The sequence below is a fragment of the Clarias gariepinus genome, chromosome 28, assembly GCF_024256425.1.
Source record: "Clarias gariepinus isolate MV-2021 ecotype Netherlands chromosome 28, CGAR_prim_01v2, whole genome shotgun sequence".
Lineage (NCBI taxonomy): Eukaryota > Metazoa > Chordata > Actinopteri > Siluriformes > Clariidae > Clarias > Clarias gariepinus.
The window spans coordinates 8,671,510-8,691,157 of NC_071127.1; the positions used below are offsets into that span (position 1 = coordinate 8,671,510).

The window sequence follows — 19,648 nt, forward strand, 5'->3', positions numbered from 1 at the left end:
ATGGTATGTGCTTGTCAGAGAGTCGTTTTGTTGCTTTTTTTTTTCACGGAAAGGCTTATGTGAAAGTAGGGCTGTGTCAGGACTCAGAACTCAGAACTGTATTAGCGTACGTTCGTTCTCTTGAGCAATCTCCTTGACTCAGCTCTTCGCATGGATGGCTCTGAATAAACGCATCTGTGGAATGAATACATGAGGATGTGCTCGATTAACGCTTTAAAGCTTAACTTTTAGAATCTAGCTAAACATTTACCCTTTTAAAAGCGCTCTTTTTAGACTTTACCTTTTAGCGGCCTATTTTTGGCCTTTTGGCGCAATTTAACACATTGTGAACTTTACAATCCCGAGCCTTCAGCTGAGGACTTATCGACATTGCGTTTCTATTCGAGATCCTGCTCCTCATTATGACATCATGCATGTTTAATAACACAAAGTTTTCAGAACCTTTTGAAGTACCATGGACTTCATAAATACAGTCATACAGTGTATGGTTCATGTTTAGTAGTAATTCATTAGGCATTCATTCACCCTCGCTAATCACTTTGTTATAGTTAAGGTCCACGACCCTGTATACAGGATAAAGCGGTATAGACGATGATTGTATGAGCTAATAAGTCGGCACGTTAATCATCAGGGACTAGACAATATGATATTATCACGATCCCTAGGTGCTGATTCTAAGGCGATTTTATAATTTATAGCGACTCTATTCTCAAAGTGTTTGCTAAAGTGTCAGTAGTTTACAGTACACCACCTGCAGGATCTCAGAGGAACTGCAGCACCTTAAATGCAAAATGCATATAAAATAAAATAAATAAATTGGAGTCAGTATGAAAATAAAATTTACGTACACATCCATACACAGTGTAATATAGTATATATTACAGTGTAATATAGTAAAATACCTGGGCCAAAATGGAAAGACAGTATAGTCCATTCATGGACACTATACATTTGTACATTCATGCACATTTGCACTCACCCTGGACATTTCTAGACATTTATACTTCCTTTCGTTTTGCACACTTCTGGTCATTTATTTTTTGCATACTTTATGGACATTTATATCCATTTCATTTTGCACACTTTTCCACATTTTCCATATTTTGCATATTATCCAGCCATTATTGTGTATATTTTGTACAGCTAGCTTTTAAAAATATTTAATATCCTATATTTAGTGCCTGAACACTTGTTTTTCTTAAGATTAATTTTTTTCCCCACCATTTTGGGCTTTTTGGGGGTCTTAACATGCTCAAAAACTCATTACAGTTGGCAGGCAGGTTGGAATCTGCTGCCATTAGGATGCCTGAGGGTCGCGTGGCCCGGGGCCCTCAGGAACTCAACAGGAAGTCAGTTATTTTGGGTCATTCGCAAAAACGCACCCTAAGGATTTTGATATACTCCTCCTAGGGAATTTATACGATTGTCATCAAACCAGGCCGACTGTGATCTAAAGACATTGCAGATGCAAAATTGCGGAGGGATTTTTGATATCTCAAACAGGTCAGCCTTGATAATGTTGATAAACTTACACTGAAAAATTATTAATAACTTTGTGTGGCATTGTATTGAGTGACGTTATATTCAGTGACACGTTCAGTGACATCACACTGAGGAACATCATAGTGTGACGCTTTTCGGGGTGGCGATGGCACAGGGTGCTTGGACCCGTCATCGCTGCTTGCAAATATATTTTATATTTTGTTTTGTTTTTTTCTCTGCAGAGAAGGTTTTTATATTTTATTCTTTATTCCATTCCCTAATTTATTTTCATTTCTACTGATAATTTAGATTTTAAAGTCACGAGCGGTTGTCTAAGCATTTCACTGCATATCGTACTGTGTATGACTGTGTATGTGACAAATATCATTTGAATTTGATAGTTAGGCGTGGAAAGATCCCTGCAATAAAAGAAAAACATAAAATTTTGGAATGGAATAAATTCCTACATATACGATATACAACACATACTTGAATAGATTTTTTTCTTTGAAATCTGTTCTATCTGTACTAAACAGCCGGTTTTGTATAACATTATTATTATTATTTTTTTTGCGCGTCATGCCTAAAAGCCTTTATAAATTCACCCTTTTAAACTCTCGTAATGTTCGGTGTCAAAGCATGTGATAACTTTTATTAGCTGGTCATCCAGTGCCACTGATCTAAAACAAACAGCCAGCTTTAGTGTTTAAGCTTCACCCAAGGAGCGGCTGGCCTGCAGAAAACTACCTGGTCTGGAGCCAGAAATAAAATGGAGGTTAGGTCTGAAATGCGAGTCATAAAAGCGAGGCATAAATCTGGACCAGAGTGCCTAAAAGTCTGCGGCAAACACGGCGTGCTACAAATTTTTACTGTTGCTCTGTTTACAGTTATAACCACACACTCTCTCTCTCTCTCTCTCTCTCTCTCTCTCTCTCTCTCTCTCTCTCTTAACATCTCAGCACCGTGCAAGCAGATACACATAAAAGCAGCATGTCCTCCCTCGCCCGAGTCTCTCCTTCACTTCGCTCCGTCTTCTGACTCAAGTAGTTCTGCTTTCCTGCATCTCGAGCTGAAATGTTTCTCAGAGCCGCTCCGGCCGGTTTGAAGTGCAGCCGTGGTGGTCTCCTGCTTTCTTTTTTTCTTTTTTCTCCTTCTTCAGCCTTTCATGGCCGTTTTACAGAAGAGAGAGAGAAAAAAAGCTTAATTTCATCACTCTCTTTGACTTGTTTGTTTAAAGGTTGACTGATGATTTGAAAAAGGATTCGGGGGGGGGGGGGGGGGGTTAACACAAGTGAACGCTAATCTCTTAGAAAAACATGTCGGGTTGAGCGGTGATGACAAAATAAAGCCACTTGGAACCGTGATTCATATCGTAGCGTGAGTGTTTGGAGTTCAGACACATTTGAACCTAAAGCTTAGGTGAGTTACATCGTTTATAACATAAGCAAAAAAAAAAAAAATATATATATATATATATATATATATATATATATATATATATATATATATATATATATATATATAAACGCCGTTCATATTCAGGGTAGTTTTGGATCGTTAGAATGTGAAAGCTGACACTGTGTGTGTGTGTGTGTGTGGCCTCGACACTCTTGGGCAGATCCATACGGCAGATACTAGTCTATAAGAAAGCACAGTGATGACAGCCTTGCACGCGAGAGCGTACTTGTGTGTGCTCATACGTGTCTAAAGCTTAGGAGACCCAACCTACCGCAGTGTGTGTGTGTGTGAAGGCACACACTGATGACACATTGGGGTTTTGCTCTGTTCCCAAACAGCTGGCTGCCTGAACTTGCTTCCTCTGCTTTCCTTTTCTTCTCTACAAACAGGTTCTTCTGTCAAAGCCGCCCCTCTGAACAACCGCCGCTGCCCTCCTGTCTCTTTCCCATTCAATCTCTGCTCTGTTATTTCCCTGCAGTTTGCTGTCTCGTGCCTGGTTCCTGTTTGCCACGATGGTCTCAGTCGGTCAGATCTGGTGCTCATGTGAACGTTGACGTATGTGATCTGCTGCCTAAGGGAAACCAAAAAGCTCTGGGCGTCTATTCGTGTCATTTACAGTTTGTCCCGTTTCTCAGCTCCTTTAACTTAAAACATAAATGCTTGTGCATAAAGGGATAAAATTCTGTGCTGAGAAGTGGGGAAAATAATAAGCAACAGGGAGTTGTGTTGAAGCCGTCCATGAACATTTAATCGCCCGGAGTTGATCATCCTACAAAAACAGCACATCATAAAAGTCATTAAAGAGCACCATGCTTTTAATCCAATTATACTTAGGGTTTTGCAACGTCTGCAAAAACAAGTTTGCTCCCGTCATCATTTACTTATGCAACTCTAAACAGTCATTCCTTCAGCGATTTCTCTTCAGAATAAAAAAAAAAGGCAAAACAAAAGCAGCTTGTCGCCTCTTATCGGTATAAACCTTTGACACTGGAGACTCCTTCTGAAAAGAAATCCTCATTAGGTTGATGTCTACACACTTTCCATAGCAGTTACATGATGCCCTGTTTGTCTTTCTGTCTGTGCAGGTTCTCTCTCGAGTGTCAACGGTCCCGGCTCTAAAGGAGGACACAAAGGGGACGACTCTCGCTCTCAGAGCACGGACGGAGGGAGCGAGTACTGGGAAGATGGACCAGTCAAAAAGAGGTGAAGAGAATCAACAGACACATAGAGGCCTGTCTAGATGTTTATTCTGCTTTTCTTGTTTTTCGTTCTTTTTAATTGTCCTTCATGCATTGGTGTGTGTTTGATCGGAACTGGGTGTGTGTATGAATATTATAGCTGAAGAAAGGAACAGCGTGACATTATTATCAGCGAGGCGATTAAATCAGCATCCTCAAGGATCCCGAGAATCTGCGAGTCTGAGGATGAGGCAGATCCTCGCCGCGTGACCCCGCGCGTTCCTCTCGTAATTCGCTTCTTTCGTGGCGATCGGTCCCGATAGTCGTTTGAGGCTGCGCATCACGCTTATTAGCGCGATAGCAATAGCGCGACCGTGTCTACAATAGAGTTGTCATTTGGAGGGATCAGAGGGCTTTCTAATAAGCACTCGTTCTTTGAAATTAATTTTCATTTCTTGTCACTTTTAATTAGTCTCTTTAAGCCGTGCTTAGTATTTGTTTGAATTAATAATTAAAGAGGATGGGGAATGAGATGTGTTCGTGTACAGCGTGCAATTAACTCTTTGCCATGTTAAAGCGTGTTTTTCTTTTTTTTTTTTTCCTGAACACACTAACGAAGCAGAAGCAGTTGCATCATTGAAGTATTGCATTCTTTTACTTAATACCTACAGGCGAATAAACAAGCACTTATGTGTTTAAATGTTGTTGTTTTTTTTTAAATAAGGGGAAAAATAAAGAAATTTGACCTGAGCAATAGAGTGATCTGGTTTCTGTTTATTTATTTATTTATCTCGATTGCTTTTTTAATGGCTCATGGTTAGAGAAGTGGAGCAAGTGGAGAAGAAGCCCATATTCATTAAACGAAGCAGATTTTTACGGGTACCATCGCGGACGACTTTCCATCCTGATAATTCTCATTTCAGCATGTAAGCACTTGTAAAGCCATGCCTGGACAAACGAGACATTCATTAGCTAACCCGTCAGGCGAATGAAAGCACCACTGAACTAGCCAAGCTCATGTTTTGCTTGGCCAGGCTAATGTAATTATCCCCAGGTTAAATCCATTAGCGTTGGACGAATTCCGTGTAGACGTTCTCCTCGTCTTTTCAGGCATGTGACAGTCTTGCACTGCACTGTTTGCTACCGGTCACACTTTCCCTGTCGCCGCGTTTTACCATGTGCCATTTGTACTGTTACTTTATAACATTAGTGCGAAAAGATTTTCCCGCTAATCACTAGAATGCATTTTCACTTGATTCTGGAGGCGGGAAATAACTGTGCACTAGTAGTGTGTTGCTTCACCTTGAAAAGACTTGGACGTTTTGAACTTTGTGATAGTCAGTAAAGGCTTTTGTCTGTTAAACATTCTACAATGGGTCGGGAGCAGCAATGTTCCTATGTGTAAATATCACCCAAAACATTACTGTTTTGAAGCAACACTGTAAAAATCTTTTTTTTTTTTTTTTCAAGGCTTATTCGTCATTCTGTTCATTCACACACCTGCTACAAGGGAATGACAATTCCTCTGTCTAACAGGGCATCTGTTTTTATGTCAGTCCCAAGAAATTCCCTCAAGGCTCAAATAAACATCTTTCTATCCCTTTTCATGTACATGTCCCTACTTGCTCCAACGTAATTCACGAGCTTTCGTTATTCTGGCCGGAATTGCACAGGAGGTAGTAAAGCGTTCTTAAAGATACACCCTTCCTGGTCTTCAGGAACAGAAGGAGTTTGCCTTTGATCAGAGTTTGTGTACACTCAGGCACACTTATCTCAGAGGAAAGCCCAGAGATGAAACGAATAGGCCTCATGAAGCACCCATTCATCCGGGACCCTCTGTATAACCCCTCCAAACACACATGAACACATGCGGCAAACACTCAGGCCCAGTGAAGTGCCAGCTTTCTCCCTGAAGAGAACTGACTCGATCTCAAGGGAACAAAAGTACCAAAAACTGAGCCACCAAATCAAAGGCACTGCTGGACAAACCAGACCCAACCGTCCAGACTGCAGCAGATGTCTTGTCGTGCCCCCTTCTGGAAATCCATTTACCGCTGCGCCGCTGTGTGTCTTTGGGTTTCTCAGGTAGCATGTACTTACTTGTGGGCGAAAGGCAGAGTCGCTGTGTACGGTTTGTGTGGGTGAGGATCAGCGTGCAACATCTGCCTGAAGTCTTACCTGTCATTTAATACCGCATGGCAAACTTTAATCAGAGCGCTGGCCTCTGGACACCATCATTAAAACAGCGGCAAAGAGGAGAGACAGACGGGGAGGTGGGGAGAGGAAGAAAGACAAACGGAATGGGAGGGGGAGAGGGGGTAAGAGCGAGAGATTTAAATAAGCACAAAGAGAGTGGGCCGCCGTCGCCACACTGTCAACAACGGCGGCATTTTGTTCTCGAGTGCCTTTCTCTGCCTTTCATTAGAGTGGCAGCTCTGCTCAGTGTTAATGAGAGAATCGCTCACTTGGCGCTGTCTCGGCTTTGCCGCCTGTTTTGTGGCTACCATGTGGACCATGGTGCAGTTCTTCTTGGCTTGGCTTGGCTTGGCTTGGCTTGGCTTGGCTTGGCTGCGTCCGATTGAGGAGGTGCCAGTGCCTTCTACACCTGGCCTAGATGAAAAAGCAGGAAGGCGAGGAAAGAGAGACAGAGAGAAGGGGAGTGGTGAAAGCACATCGAGGTCCAGGTGCCTGGGTACCAGTTTGGGGAAGGCCATGGTGAACGCATGAGAGCGACTCTGTGTTTGCGTTCCCAGGCTTCTAAGAGATGCAGTTTTCGCAGAAGGCTTGGAGTTTGCCAAAGCCATAACTGACACCCGACTTTGGGGCACACGTTGTACCCATCAGACTGGCAAGAAAGAACCCTGTGCCAAGGACTTTTTTTGTTTGTCCTTGCTAGTTTGTTTGTCCACTTGAATTTCCCTCTCATGGTGGGCATTACTGGTATGCTTGTTTGCTTGCGCTGTGTACTCCGTGCCAAGTTGTTGCCAGTTCCATCTCCCTCTCTTCTCTTGGTCTCTCTTCTCCTCAGTTCCACTTTGTTTTGTTTTTTCTGTTGTTGATTTCGGTGCACCCGTTCAAACAGACGTGCAGCGGTCGCCTGTTTCACCAGCTGCACAATGCCGCTATTGATTTAGCCGTAAATCCTTTCGGTGTCGCGAATGCGGCATGCCGATCAGCGTGTTGAACGGTGTCAGGAGTCGATCCCTGGATACAAAGACAGAGATTAGGCATGATTGCTCACTCTCAGAGGAGTAATGATTTGTGTGTTCAGCATGCAGAGGGTCTATGTGAAGTCGAGCGCAGAGGGGGCGGACAAAGGGGTAGCGTGAAAAATTGCCATCCAGGTACGCTGTTTGATTCCACAATCTTAAGTCACTGCCCAGGTATGCCTTTTTGGCTCCAGACGATTGAAGAGTCACTGAACAGGGATGTCCTTTGGTCGAGGGCTTAGCTTAAGTGTTTGTTCTTAGGAATCATGGCTGTGGGGCTTGGCTCATTTTTATTGGATATGGAGAAAGTGGAACAGGGTGATGATACTGTTATACGCATTAATATTGATATATGATGTACTAAAGTGTTTTGAGTTGTTAATTGCAAAATGACTTTGGCTGGATAAAGATAGTTGGACACGCAGTTAGAGAGGGTTGAGAAGCAACATAAATAATAATGATTATTAAAAAAAAGCTGTTAAAAGGATGAGCTTGAAAGCAGTGTCAAGCTATAATATGCAAAGGATGATGCACACTTATAGATGCTGACAATTTGTGTGTTTATGCATACTTATATAAACATGTAATACATATAAGAAATGGAATGTGGCTCCTTTGTTCATTACACAGTCGGAGTGTATATAAAAGCATGATTCATTCCTGAGTCATTAAAAGAATTTCTTACTCTAAGTAGTGGCTAACATTAGCCATAAAAATGTTCAATTGTCTACAGGAGTCCAAGATCTCTCCTGGCACTTCTCTGGTGCACTATTGTCCCGACATACTTCCGTTACACTCCCCAGGGCTTGGGCGACATGGGGCAGCCTGGAGCTGGATCTTTGTCAGCTTGTGGAAGTTATTAGCTCGCTAGTGAATCCAGAGACGAGGCCAAGACCGAAAGGCTCGAGTGGTTGCACCTGTCTGAGCTGCGGTGTCTTGTTTCTTCATTAAACCACCCAGTCTGTTCAGTCAGCCCATAAACGCTGATAGACATCTTAAAAGGGGACAAGGGATGGACGTGCAGACTTTTATAGGCTTATTGGTCTCCACTGCGCTTTATGTTGACGTCCGGTCTGTCTGCTTTCCTTTTGGATGTTCCACAAAGTCAGCAAAATTATCGTAGCGCACAAAAAGATCCAAAGTATTTTGGGCAAAGATTCCATTTCGGACATGTATTCATTATGTCACTATTTATTTAAAAAGTTTTATTGTGCAAACTCAATTAAATAATGACAAGGAACAGCCATGCAAAAGTCTTCAGACATTCCTAGTCTATGACTTCAGCCTGACTATCACTTTCCTTCCATCATGTTCTTACACAGTGCAAATGGATGGGTTCCTGTGGTCAACACTGTCATATAAATGCGAGCACCATAGATGATGGTGATAAGACTGGCATGGTATCTTCATCGTGCTTAAGAAAATGTGTGGTTGAAAGCAGTGTTCAATGCCATTACTAAATAGTTGCCCGTCTCTTAGAATCCATGCGTGAAATATAGTCTTAAACAATTGCAATTTTGAACAAGTGTGTGTATACAGTATGTGTGTGTGAAAACCAGGTCGCTTGGCATCTCTGCCCTTTGTGCTTGCCCTAACATTGTCCAGTGTGGCAGTGGGAGGGGGATGGGAAGTAAAGGGTCAAAAAAAGAGGTCATCTCTGGTGGTCCTGCTCGCTCAGACAGACAGAAAAGCAATAAACACTTCAGCTCTGGCAGCTGTGTTTACATTAAGCATCCACAGTCGGGTTCTCCTTGGGGAATGGTGATAAAGTCACACTTATTTATTTCCAAGCAGGAGGTCAGCTTTGCTTTCTGGCTTGTCATTACTACATCAACAAGAAATGTCTGTCCCAGGTTTCTCACAGCACTTTTTTTTCCTTTTCCTGAGGTGTGTTTGATACAGGAATTGGCTCTCAGGTTAAATTTGTGATGGCAACGTCAATCATATACATTTCTATGGATAATTTTATACCACCAGCCTAAAGTTTGGACATGCTCACCTTCATGTCTTAAAATAACAACTGATTGTTGTTGTTATTACTTAATTACCTAATGACGTTTGTGTTATTTTGAAAAAAAAAATACAGTATTGTTTTAGAATGGTATAGCACAGTGGTGTAGGGTTTGGATGACAGGCGACAAGCCTTGCACCTTCATGGTCCGGGTTCGATTGCCGCCTTGGGGTCTGATTGCATGGATTTGCATGTTCTCCCCGTGCTTGGTGGGTTTCCTCCAGGTACTCCAGTTTCCACCCACAGTCCAAAAACATACAGATTAGGATAATTGCTGTTCCCAAATTGGTTGTTGTGTGTGTGCCCTGCGGTGGATTGGCAACCTGTTCAGGTTGTACCCCAAGTCTCCTGGGATAGGCTCCTGCAACCCTGTACACAGGATAAGGCAGTATAAATAATGAATGAATGTTCTTGTAGGAAATGTAGAAAAATAATCAAAATTATATCCAAACTTTTGATTGGTCAATACGTACGTATTGCAATTAAATGGTCTAGTTAAGCTCGAACAGTACTGGATTCTGCTTGACCAGTTCATTGATGCATGGGAGGATTTTGACACCTTACAAAACTCTACATGACGTTTAGGTTTTCAGCCTTGCTTACTGGTTTCAAAGCAATGACCTCACACACTAGGCTGGGCCAACTAACCTAAAACTGTGCTCAATGGGTGCTCGACCTTACTGTTCCATCCCACTACGGTGTTATCAGGATTCTTCAACAGACTTTAGGATGTTCTCCTTGCCCCTCAAGGAATGAACTACTCTGCACGCGTGCTGCAGGCTGTGCTCCTATGAGCCAGCTGCTCTGTCCTGGCAGGCGCTGCAGGGAGAGTTTATCATGAACATGTGGCCCATCTGGAGCTGTTTAGATTTAAGGAGGGGAAGAAAGAAGAAAAGAAAGTAAAAAGTAAGACAGAAAATGAGAGTAAGAGCTAGACTGAGAACATCAGCCAGTAGCCGTGAAATTTGTCACTCTGCACACTTGAGAATTACATTTTTATTTTATTTAATTTTTTAGAATAAACCAGTTGCATTTTATGATTAAAGCTGGACCGTCAAGACTTGATGTTGAGTTGTTTTTGGGACAGGTCATTTAAAATCTGATATCAAATTAATTATGTTTAAACAGCTTATATTTATCTAAGTTGATATTAGCTGATTTGCTGATACCTTCTGTAAGGATTGAGGGTCTGTAGTCTGTTCTTTGATGATCGTTAAGTTCCTTCTATCCAGTGTGTGTTTTGGCCATGTTATAACGACCATGGTACAGATGTGCAGTTTACCCCTTGTGCAGAATCCCTCAAAAGGGTGCCTGAGCCTTGTTAAGGGGAGAAAAAAAACATCATGTTAACACTTAAAAAGGAGTTTGTCAGTTCCCACAAAGAATTTAAGCCATTGCCAAGCCTCCCTCTCTGAACCTCAAATAGCTTCACCCCCTAGGGTCGATCGGAGCCTGGCCTCTCTTCACGGCATCATCCATCTCCTCGCTCCACTCATTCATCTCGCTCTCCCTCCCTCCGAGGCTCACCCCTGCTCCTCTCGTCTGCCGCTGAGATTAGGGGGGACTCCTGCAGATAAGGAATGCTTTGATACCCCGGGGCAGGACTGGAAGGTGGAAGGTTTGTGCTGTTTGCTCACGGTGCCTAAGCCAAGCTTTTGTTTGCAAAAGCCCTCCCCCTTCCCCCTACGTCCTTACTCCTATCTCATGCTCTTTTGGACGAGCGTTAACCTCTGCCGACGACAAACACAAACGCGCTTGTGTGTTTTTTCTTCATTCAGCAAGTGCAAAGATTCTGAGTGCAGATTACATTAGAAGAGATTTCAAGGGCTCGCCAAGACCTGTTTATGACCCCTTCTGTTGACCAAAAGGGGGTTTACTAGGGTTTGTTTAACCTGTTTAAGCAGGACCTGATAGCAACAAAGCATTAACCTCCGAACGTACCAGTTTTCAAGCAAGACCGAAGTGTGTGCGCGCGCATATGTCTTCCATCCTCCGAAAGCACGGGCTTGTGCATTTGTCAGATAGTGATGTACACTAGCGCTTACACTGAACTAGCTTTGGGGAAAACCACAGATCACAGCAGCTGTTGCTTATAAAGCGAGGTAACTCGAAGGTTATGAAAGCATTCCCTCCCTCCCCCTCCCACCCAGCCTGTGTGTTTTGAGCCGAGCGAGTCCGGGCTGTAGTTTTCCAGCGGGGCCGATCTTCTTGGTTTTCACTCCTGCCGCTAGTCTCAGAGCTAATCAGAGATACGGGACAGCAACACGTGTAGAGACATCAGAGCGGCGGCGCTTTGAAGGCTGAGGTGAATGAGATTAGACTGGGATGAATAGGGACATCCTGTGATAATCCCCCCCCCCCACCTTCCATCACCTCCTCCGCAGGTGCTCACCCTGCTCTCTGACTTTTTTCCGTTTTTTCATTGTCAGAAAGTTTCTTGTTCTTTGCTTCGCATTCCTTCTCTTCCTCTTTCCTTGTCACTTTCTGGAATCTTGGCCAACTATACCGAGCTCCATTAGCCCTCTAACCCCATATCTCAGCCTCCGGATGATAAAGTGTTACTCTTTCAGCCTCAGCAGGTCAAGATAATATAATGGTAATAAAAAAAAGAGGCATGTGTAGTCTTGCAGGGTTCCTCTGTTTCCTATTCAGTGGAGTAAAAATAAGACCGCACGCTCCCTTGGCTCTCTTTCTGCCATCACTTGTTCATCTCTGTTGTCTTTTACCCAGCACTGTCATTCTCCCCTGCTCTCCATCCCAACGCTCCGCTTTTCCAGGACTGATTGGCGCGTCAGGGTAAGGGGATCGGCGCCCTTCCCTCCCCCATGAGGATCCCAGCCTATTGTGGGTTTTATCAGCGTTGAATAATGCATGGCCTTGGCCTCCCATTAAACTCACGCCATTGTGAGAGCCACTATCTGCCCCATTAAGAAACACACAGGGCAGGAAGCTCAGTGGGGTTATTGAGTTTCAGGATCTCTTGCTCAGGATGGGAGAGAGAGGAAAGCTCCAGCGGAAGAGCGCTGTCTAGAGAAGCCAGTCGTCGCCTCCTTTAGTTCCGCTCCTGGGGGCCGAGAGAGTGATAGAGGAGAGGAGTAGAGGATGTGGTCAAGAAGGGGGAGTGCACCCTACTCCCATTATTTTTATATATTTTTTTAAGTCGGATTTATAACGATATTACCTCCAGGCAGTGCCAGAGCTCTGTCTTCACCTCGCAGCATTCCCCCGGCGGCTTTCACGTCGGTGCTGCCTTACCATCTGCTGACCGAGCGCTGAGAAAACCTGCACCCGGCTGATTCGGTTGAAGTGATTCGTTCCCTGTGTATGGCACGGTTGAACAGTTTGTGATTCATGAGCCTTTTTAAACAGTGCCAAAGGAAAAAAAAAACATGCATGATTACCTCTGTGCAGAGAGTAATGGGTAAATAAGCAGCGCTTTGACACGCCGCCCGCATTTCAGGCCCATGTGGAGTCAGCTGCGCTAATCCGTCAGAATCATCCGCGCTCCCCAGGCTCTTCATTTTTCAAACTGACCAGCGGTGAAAGGTGTGCTGCGTCCTTTAACAAAGCTCTGGTTTATGTTTCGCAGCTTCAGTTTGAAGTTGCTGGGTTTCTTGCTCCGTCTGCTTCTAATACTCCGTGCATGCTCAGCCTTTGAGTCTCGGAGTTGCAGGCAGAGGTCAGAGTGGGACGTTTTGGAGATATCCCTCCTCCTTGGATGTCTTGCCAGTTTTTTTAATAACCATGCACCTCCTAGTCTTTTCTGTGTTACTGCATTCTTTGGGCACCCCTTCGCTTACCACATTTACCACAATGTGGTAATTTGATTTGTTTACTTCATTATAAACCCCAACTATAATCATTACGGCGTCTTTACGATTCTCCCTGGTAATGCCTAATTCATAACTGTGTTATGTGATATATAATGTTATGTATAATGTAGTGATGTATATAATAGAGATGAGGTGACGTAAAATCGCTTCAGTGATGGATCGTCATTCTTTTGTGTGGCAAATTATGTTTCTCCACACTAACTCTAAAATTGTTTGTAAATACATTTATGATTTATAGATTTTTTTTTTTCATTTGAGGTGGTAAAAATGTTGCAGTTCCTCTAAAAACCTACGGGTGGTGCACTCCAAACTGTTCACACATTGGTAGGAGTAAAATGATTTGGGAATTATCTGTTGAAGATGATGTTGAAGGTTCAGCACTATCCTTACACGTTTTCACAATTTGACGGACATTTCCTAAAACCTCCTTAATTAATGTCAGTACTTGACACAGGCCTGTAATTTACCCCTTGAGTTACCAGTATAACCAGTTTATAATGCTAAGTTATGTAAGAACATTTTTACCTGGGGAATTACAGAAGTATATACAGATTTACTGATTTCAGGAGAAAGGTGTGCCCATAGTGGTGAAGCACTGTCGCCTTGCACCTTTAGGTTCCGGGTTCGATTTCTTGGCCAGACTCGATTCCCGTCTCTGTGTGCATGGAGTTTGCATGTTCTCCTCGAGCGTGGTGTGTTTCCTCTGGGTACTCCGGTTTCCTCCAACAATCCAAAGATATGCAGGTTAGGCTAATTGGCGTTCCCAAATTGCTCATGTGTGTGTGTGCCCTGTGATGCATTGGCACCCTGTTCAGGGTGTACCCTGCCTTGTGCCCTAAGTCTCCTTACTGTGAGTGAGGGACGGAGTGAGGGACGGAGGGAGGGACGGAGGGAGGGACGGAGGGAGGGACGGAGGGAGGGACGGAGGGATGGATGGATGGATGCTCGGAGAGCTACGCTCAAAAAAGCGAGTGTTAAGTAAACCTTGCTTAATTTTTTTGTTACAAGCAAGCGTCAGACTTGTGTTTGAGGTCGTTGTCCGTACACTACAGATGCGGTTAATAGGAATAACCTCGGAAAGGTCAGACCAGTAAAACGCGGCCTAACACAATAAAGGCTTCTGTAACAGCAGACCGTGACGGTGGCGACTTTAACTGGGTTTGATTTTGTTTTATATCTTTATTCTATCTTGTTCGGGGGTTAAACTCGGCCCGTGTGTTGTTCCTGTATCCGTAAAGCTGTATCCGTTGAACCTTTTCCCACTTCTTAAATTAGATTTTAAACCCTTCGTGAAACGCAGTCTTAAATGGTCTTGAGATGGATAATATTTTATTAAGGCGCTTGGCCTCTGGCCCGGGCTTGTGGGGATGATTTGTTTTGAAGTGTTTATATGTGTGTGTTGGCTTACACTCGGAGCTCAGCTCGGTTTCCCCAAAACGTCTCTGACATTGTGATGAACTGTCAGTCGGCGTGTAATCTCTCGTGAAAAATCGCTGCTGGCTTTGTCCCCAGGGAAGATTTCTCTTCTCTCTCTCTGTCTCTCTCTGCCATTTGTCCACATTCCAGTGTCTGTCAACAGCCCAGGATTCTTCACTTATCCAACCTGCACAGCTGTGACGCCCCCCTCTCCTCCTCCTCCTCCTACTCTCGCTCCTTCTCTCTCTCGTCGAATGAAGCAAGACTTCCATTATCAGCTGGACGGAGGAGACTCAGGCTTGTGGGCTGTGTGTGTGTGTGTGGTTTAGCTCCTCTCTCTCAGAATTCCGAGCATTTTTTGCCTGTAATTTGTGCTGGTCAGCGCCAGGCCTGAGGCTTACGATCTCCCGCTGTGTTTGGGTGCTCCACCTCGAGTGGTGCGTGAGCGGATTGTTTTGCTCCGGCATCTGGCAGGCGATGGAGAAAGGGCAGTACGGCTCGTTCAGGGATGCCACTTTATAAATGAAACCGTGCACAAGCCTGAGGCTTTCTCTCGCTGACTTTCTTTCTCTCTCTATTTGTCTTTGACTTGGTTTGCTTTGTGGGATTTTTTTTCCTTTTCTTTTTTTATTAGTTAGAAACATATCAGTCACGCAAATGAACCGAACAATAATATAACAAATCACAAAGGAAACAAAAGTTACAAATATATATCTTTAAAAAAAAAAAAAGTTAAATAGTAAATGACACAAATGAGTATAAAAGTGTATATTTGCTTTTGGGTGTGTCTGCTTTTTGACTTTTTTTAAAACATTCCAGCATTTTTTAAATGAATTATAAGAAAACTTTTTCTTAACGGAACAAGTTTAAGTGTTACAAAATCCCTCGCACTGGAGACTCCTTCCAAACAAGTACACTTCCTCCGTAATTATTTTTTTATTTTTAATCCCTACTTGTATATCTAGAGTTTCTTCCTGCACGCAAGTCATTACTATAGCGCGCATTAGGTCAAGTACGCCATTATAAACATCAAAGCCGGGACTACTGTCAGAGCTGCTGTTATGGATAATTAATCAACGCCTTCTGGCTAATCAGAGTAAAAAAACTCAAGAGCACTCTGCTCTGCTATAAGGTGGTGTATTGAATAATAGAATATCTAATAAGTGCGAGTATTGATCCAGACTTGTGTTTCCTTGATCTATATTTCCCAGTCGTTCCTCCTCCCCTCCATTTCTTTTCCATCATATTCTCCATTAGCGATCAGTGATCCTCTTCATCTCTGTCTGTCCCGGGTTCCTTCTCTACCTCTCCCTATTTTCTGTTATTTACCGTCATTTAGTCGTACAGTCGCTCATCAAAGCCGAGCCGTGTTTCGCAGCGAGCAGCGAGATTACTGCGGCACGTTCTTCTCATTTTCTGCCAGCGCTGTGCAGGAAATGGCCTTTGCATATTTCATGCCGTTCTCTGATCTTCTAATATTCACAGGTCGATTTATTTATTTATAATTCTTTTTTATATAATTCTTTTTTTATAAAAGGCTTTGGAGCGATGTGGCTTTGTGCCTCTCCAGTGCATCATGTGACTCTCTTTATTGTAAACGCGTAGGCTGGGTGGCAACACCAGGCCTGTTCATTAACAAGCAGTCTGTCTAAACCAGGCAGAATCTTCCTCTCGGCATGTCCGCTCTTGAGAAATACGTTTTATTTTTTTTCCATCAAGAGCGAATCGATGCGATTCGATACAGACCACGAACACTCGCTTGTTTTGCGCCTTTCTACAAGAAAGCGCCTTATTTTTTATTTATTTATTTCTAGGTTTAATTCTCGGCTAGGTGAAAGCTTAACGCATTGCTTCGCTCACAGACGCAGCAGGGAGAAGGCGCCCGGGAGGATTGATGCATCTGGTGAAAGAACGGCGCTAGTCAGAATTGATTAGCGACGCCGTCTCGTCCGTGTCAAAGCTGTTGCGCCGGCTGAGAAAATCGCACTAACAGGCGTCTGATTGAACGCGAGATTAATTTGTACAGCAGGAGACGATGTTTGATCTTTTTTTTTTTTTTTCCTTTCTCGTTTTCCTGCTTGTTTGGCGGGAAACGTGCCTTCGGAGCCGAGGGCACGCGTGATCGACGGCGTAATGATGAAACGTAGCTGAAATAAATATCTGCGCCCTCCTGTCATTACACAAACGATGGCGAGATCGATATATATATATACAGTATGTATATCGCCTCATACTGTATATACCGTCTGTGTATTTTTCAAACATTTCAGCAGGGTGTGGATTACATTTAATAAGGAGGAAGGAGAAGAAGCGGTTGCAAAAATAGACGCCACTGTCTGATCAGTTGCTTGTTAGAGTCGATCAAATTATATTGCTTCGTTGGAGAGCCCAACAAACTTAGTTTCTCTCTTAGAGTGGTTTTATTTTCTCTTAGAAGTCAGGACACAGATATATAAAGATGACGCATTAACCCTAGAACCCTTCCAGATTCACAGTCGTGTTATTACAGTATGCTATCTGGTACAGAGATGTGAATTATACACCGCTGTAGTTTTCTGTCTGTTCCCTTACATACTGTATCCCTGCAATGCGACCAATTGGATTGGCGTTGTCATGAGTGATGCAGTGGTAAAGTGCTCGTCCTATCATCCGGAGATCGCTGGTTCGATTCCCAGGTGATGCTGTTACCTCTCACAGCCGGAGGTCTAAAACGCTGATTGGCCGAGCTCTCTCAGAGGGGCGGGATGAGAGGTACTTGATGCTCCCACATTAATCACGGCTCTACAGCCAATCAGGGGCGTCTGTGAGCTCGCGCACGCGGAAAGAGCGGATAGCACTGTCCTCCGAGTGTGTTACTCCGCCCCTAATGCTGCGTGAGCGAGCATTTCGGAAAGATGCGGTCACGTGGTTTGGGGGACGGGATAGTCTTCGGAGTGGTAGTAGTACTGTAGCTTAATGTGGGAGCCCCCTGGTGACTGGGAGGAAAGGACACGATAAAATAAATAAATAAATTTGGTATTTAATTTAGAAAAATGTGCAACATGCATAGATTTGGGATATAATTACATCATAAGAAATATAAAACAAATCCTTGAAGAAAATTCTGATTAAGAAAATATGACCTTATTGCAGTGTGTGTGTGTATATATATATATATATATATATATATATATATATATATATATATATATATATATATATATATACGGTTGTACACAGTATTGAAGATGAAATATGAAGTTTCTGGTTACAGTGTTTGGCTAAAAGCAAGATGCCAAACAAGAAAGATCAAAGGAAAACAGCTAAGTACTTTTAAAATAACATGAATTCGCTGAAGAACTGAAGAAACCTGGAAGGATGGTGTTAAACTCCTGAAGAAATGTTGGTCAAAAACAAAATCATGAATAAAGATGAATTAAACACTTGAAGTTGCATCGCAAAAAAATGGACTGTGGAAATTAACATTATTGTCATTTATTTGTCATTAAAAGTTATAAAAATTAAAATCGTCATTAAAAGTGAACAAAAAAAAATGGTTGGTTGGTCGATACTGAAGGATATTCCAGCATTACTGTACACAAACAGTGTGATAAACTCATGGGATTGGGACTAAACAGCTGTGTAGCCATAACGAAACCACTCATCAGTGAGGCTTCAGTTTGCTAGTTAGCATAAAGATTGGACTTGGGAACGATCTAATGGTCTAATGAGCCCAGATTGAGCCCATTATTCCAGAGCGTCAAGGTAAGAAGAGAAGCACATGAAGCGATGCACCCATCATGCATTGTGTCCCCTGTACAGACCCTCTGCAGACAGTGTTACGATCTGGGGTTGCTTCAATTGCTCAGGTCTAGACTCAGCAAAAAATAATTTCAGCTGGCAACCTGAATGTACGGAGTGGCCTGATGATCACATCCGTGGAGTTTTTTTCTTCCCTAATGGCACGGCCATATCCCAGATCTTAGAAGTTGAAGGACTGCTTCTGGAAACACGTGTAGCTACTTGTGTAACTTCTATATCAAAGTCTGAACTGTCAGTGAACTCATTTCAGTGACTGTTTCACCTGCCACGAGCAGAACGTCCCACATGGTTTCAGATATTCCCCATAAGTCTAGTTTTCTGTCTTACACCATGATATTTCCACTTCTTATTGCACTCATTTCACGTGATGCGAATATTTATTTTTCTTTTTATCCCTAAGCCTAGATTCTGGTATCATTTGCATATAAAATGGCGACATCTAGAGAGTTCTAGAATAAGCAGGGCGCGTGTGACCGTTCCCCGTATCCACCAGTGATTTTTCTAATCTAAAAAAAAAAAAAAAAAAGATATATAAAATAAAAGAGCAGAGGATACAGGAGAATCAAAGCTCCTGGCTTTAAAAGTCTGCCTTGCAATTCGATGCATCCTTTGTACTTCTTATCGCTCGTCAGCTGCAGCAGACGCCATGGCGGCGTTTAACCGAGAAACTTAATTACATTTCAGGCCCGTGACACGAATCAGGATTCGGTAATTACGAGGCGGCCGGACGGCAGCTGGCAGGTGCTGCTCTGGAGCGGAGCGAGGGAGGCGGGAGGGGGAAGCGGAGCTCTCCTCTGTCCTGCTCTCCACCCTGACACTTTTCGGATAATAATTATACGGGGCGTCGCCGTGCCCCGGGCCGTGCCAAACCCATCCAGATTGACCGAATTAGTTGCGGCGACAGTGAGAGCAAGAGTCACGCTTTACCATTTCTGAGAGCGAACACGGCCAGGGGAATTTATAACCCTCTGTAGCGTTATTCGAGACGCGCCGCCTAAGAGGGGATTTGTTTTCATAATGTGGCCATAAAGACGGGGTGTATATGTAATCCATGTAGTCTCTCTTTCCCTTTATTGTGCCAAAATATTAGTGGAATTATGTCCGGCTCCAGTCATCCTGAGTGGCGGTCAATCTCAGTAAAGGAGGCGTGGCTTTAGCTAGGTCATTCACTGAGGGAGGTGGAGCCTTTTTGCCTGTCGATCTGAATAAAGGAGACGAGGCTTTAATGATGTCACTCATTGAAGGAGGTGGAGCTTCTGT

General features: G+C 43.4%; 1 protein-coding gene across 1 annotated transcript in view; it reads left to right on the forward strand.

Moving 5' to 3' along the window:
- Positions 1 to 19,648, forward strand: part of jarid2b (jumonji, AT rich interactive domain 2b) — a 103,283-nt gene that overhangs the window by 51,379 nt on the left and 32,256 nt on the right. The window contains exon 3 of the mRNA XM_053489832.1: positions 4,026 to 4,143. Within this exon, the coding sequence (XP_053345807.1) occupies positions 4,026 to 4,143 (118 nt within the window). The remainder of the gene's footprint in view (positions 1 to 4,025; positions 4,144 to 19,648) is intronic.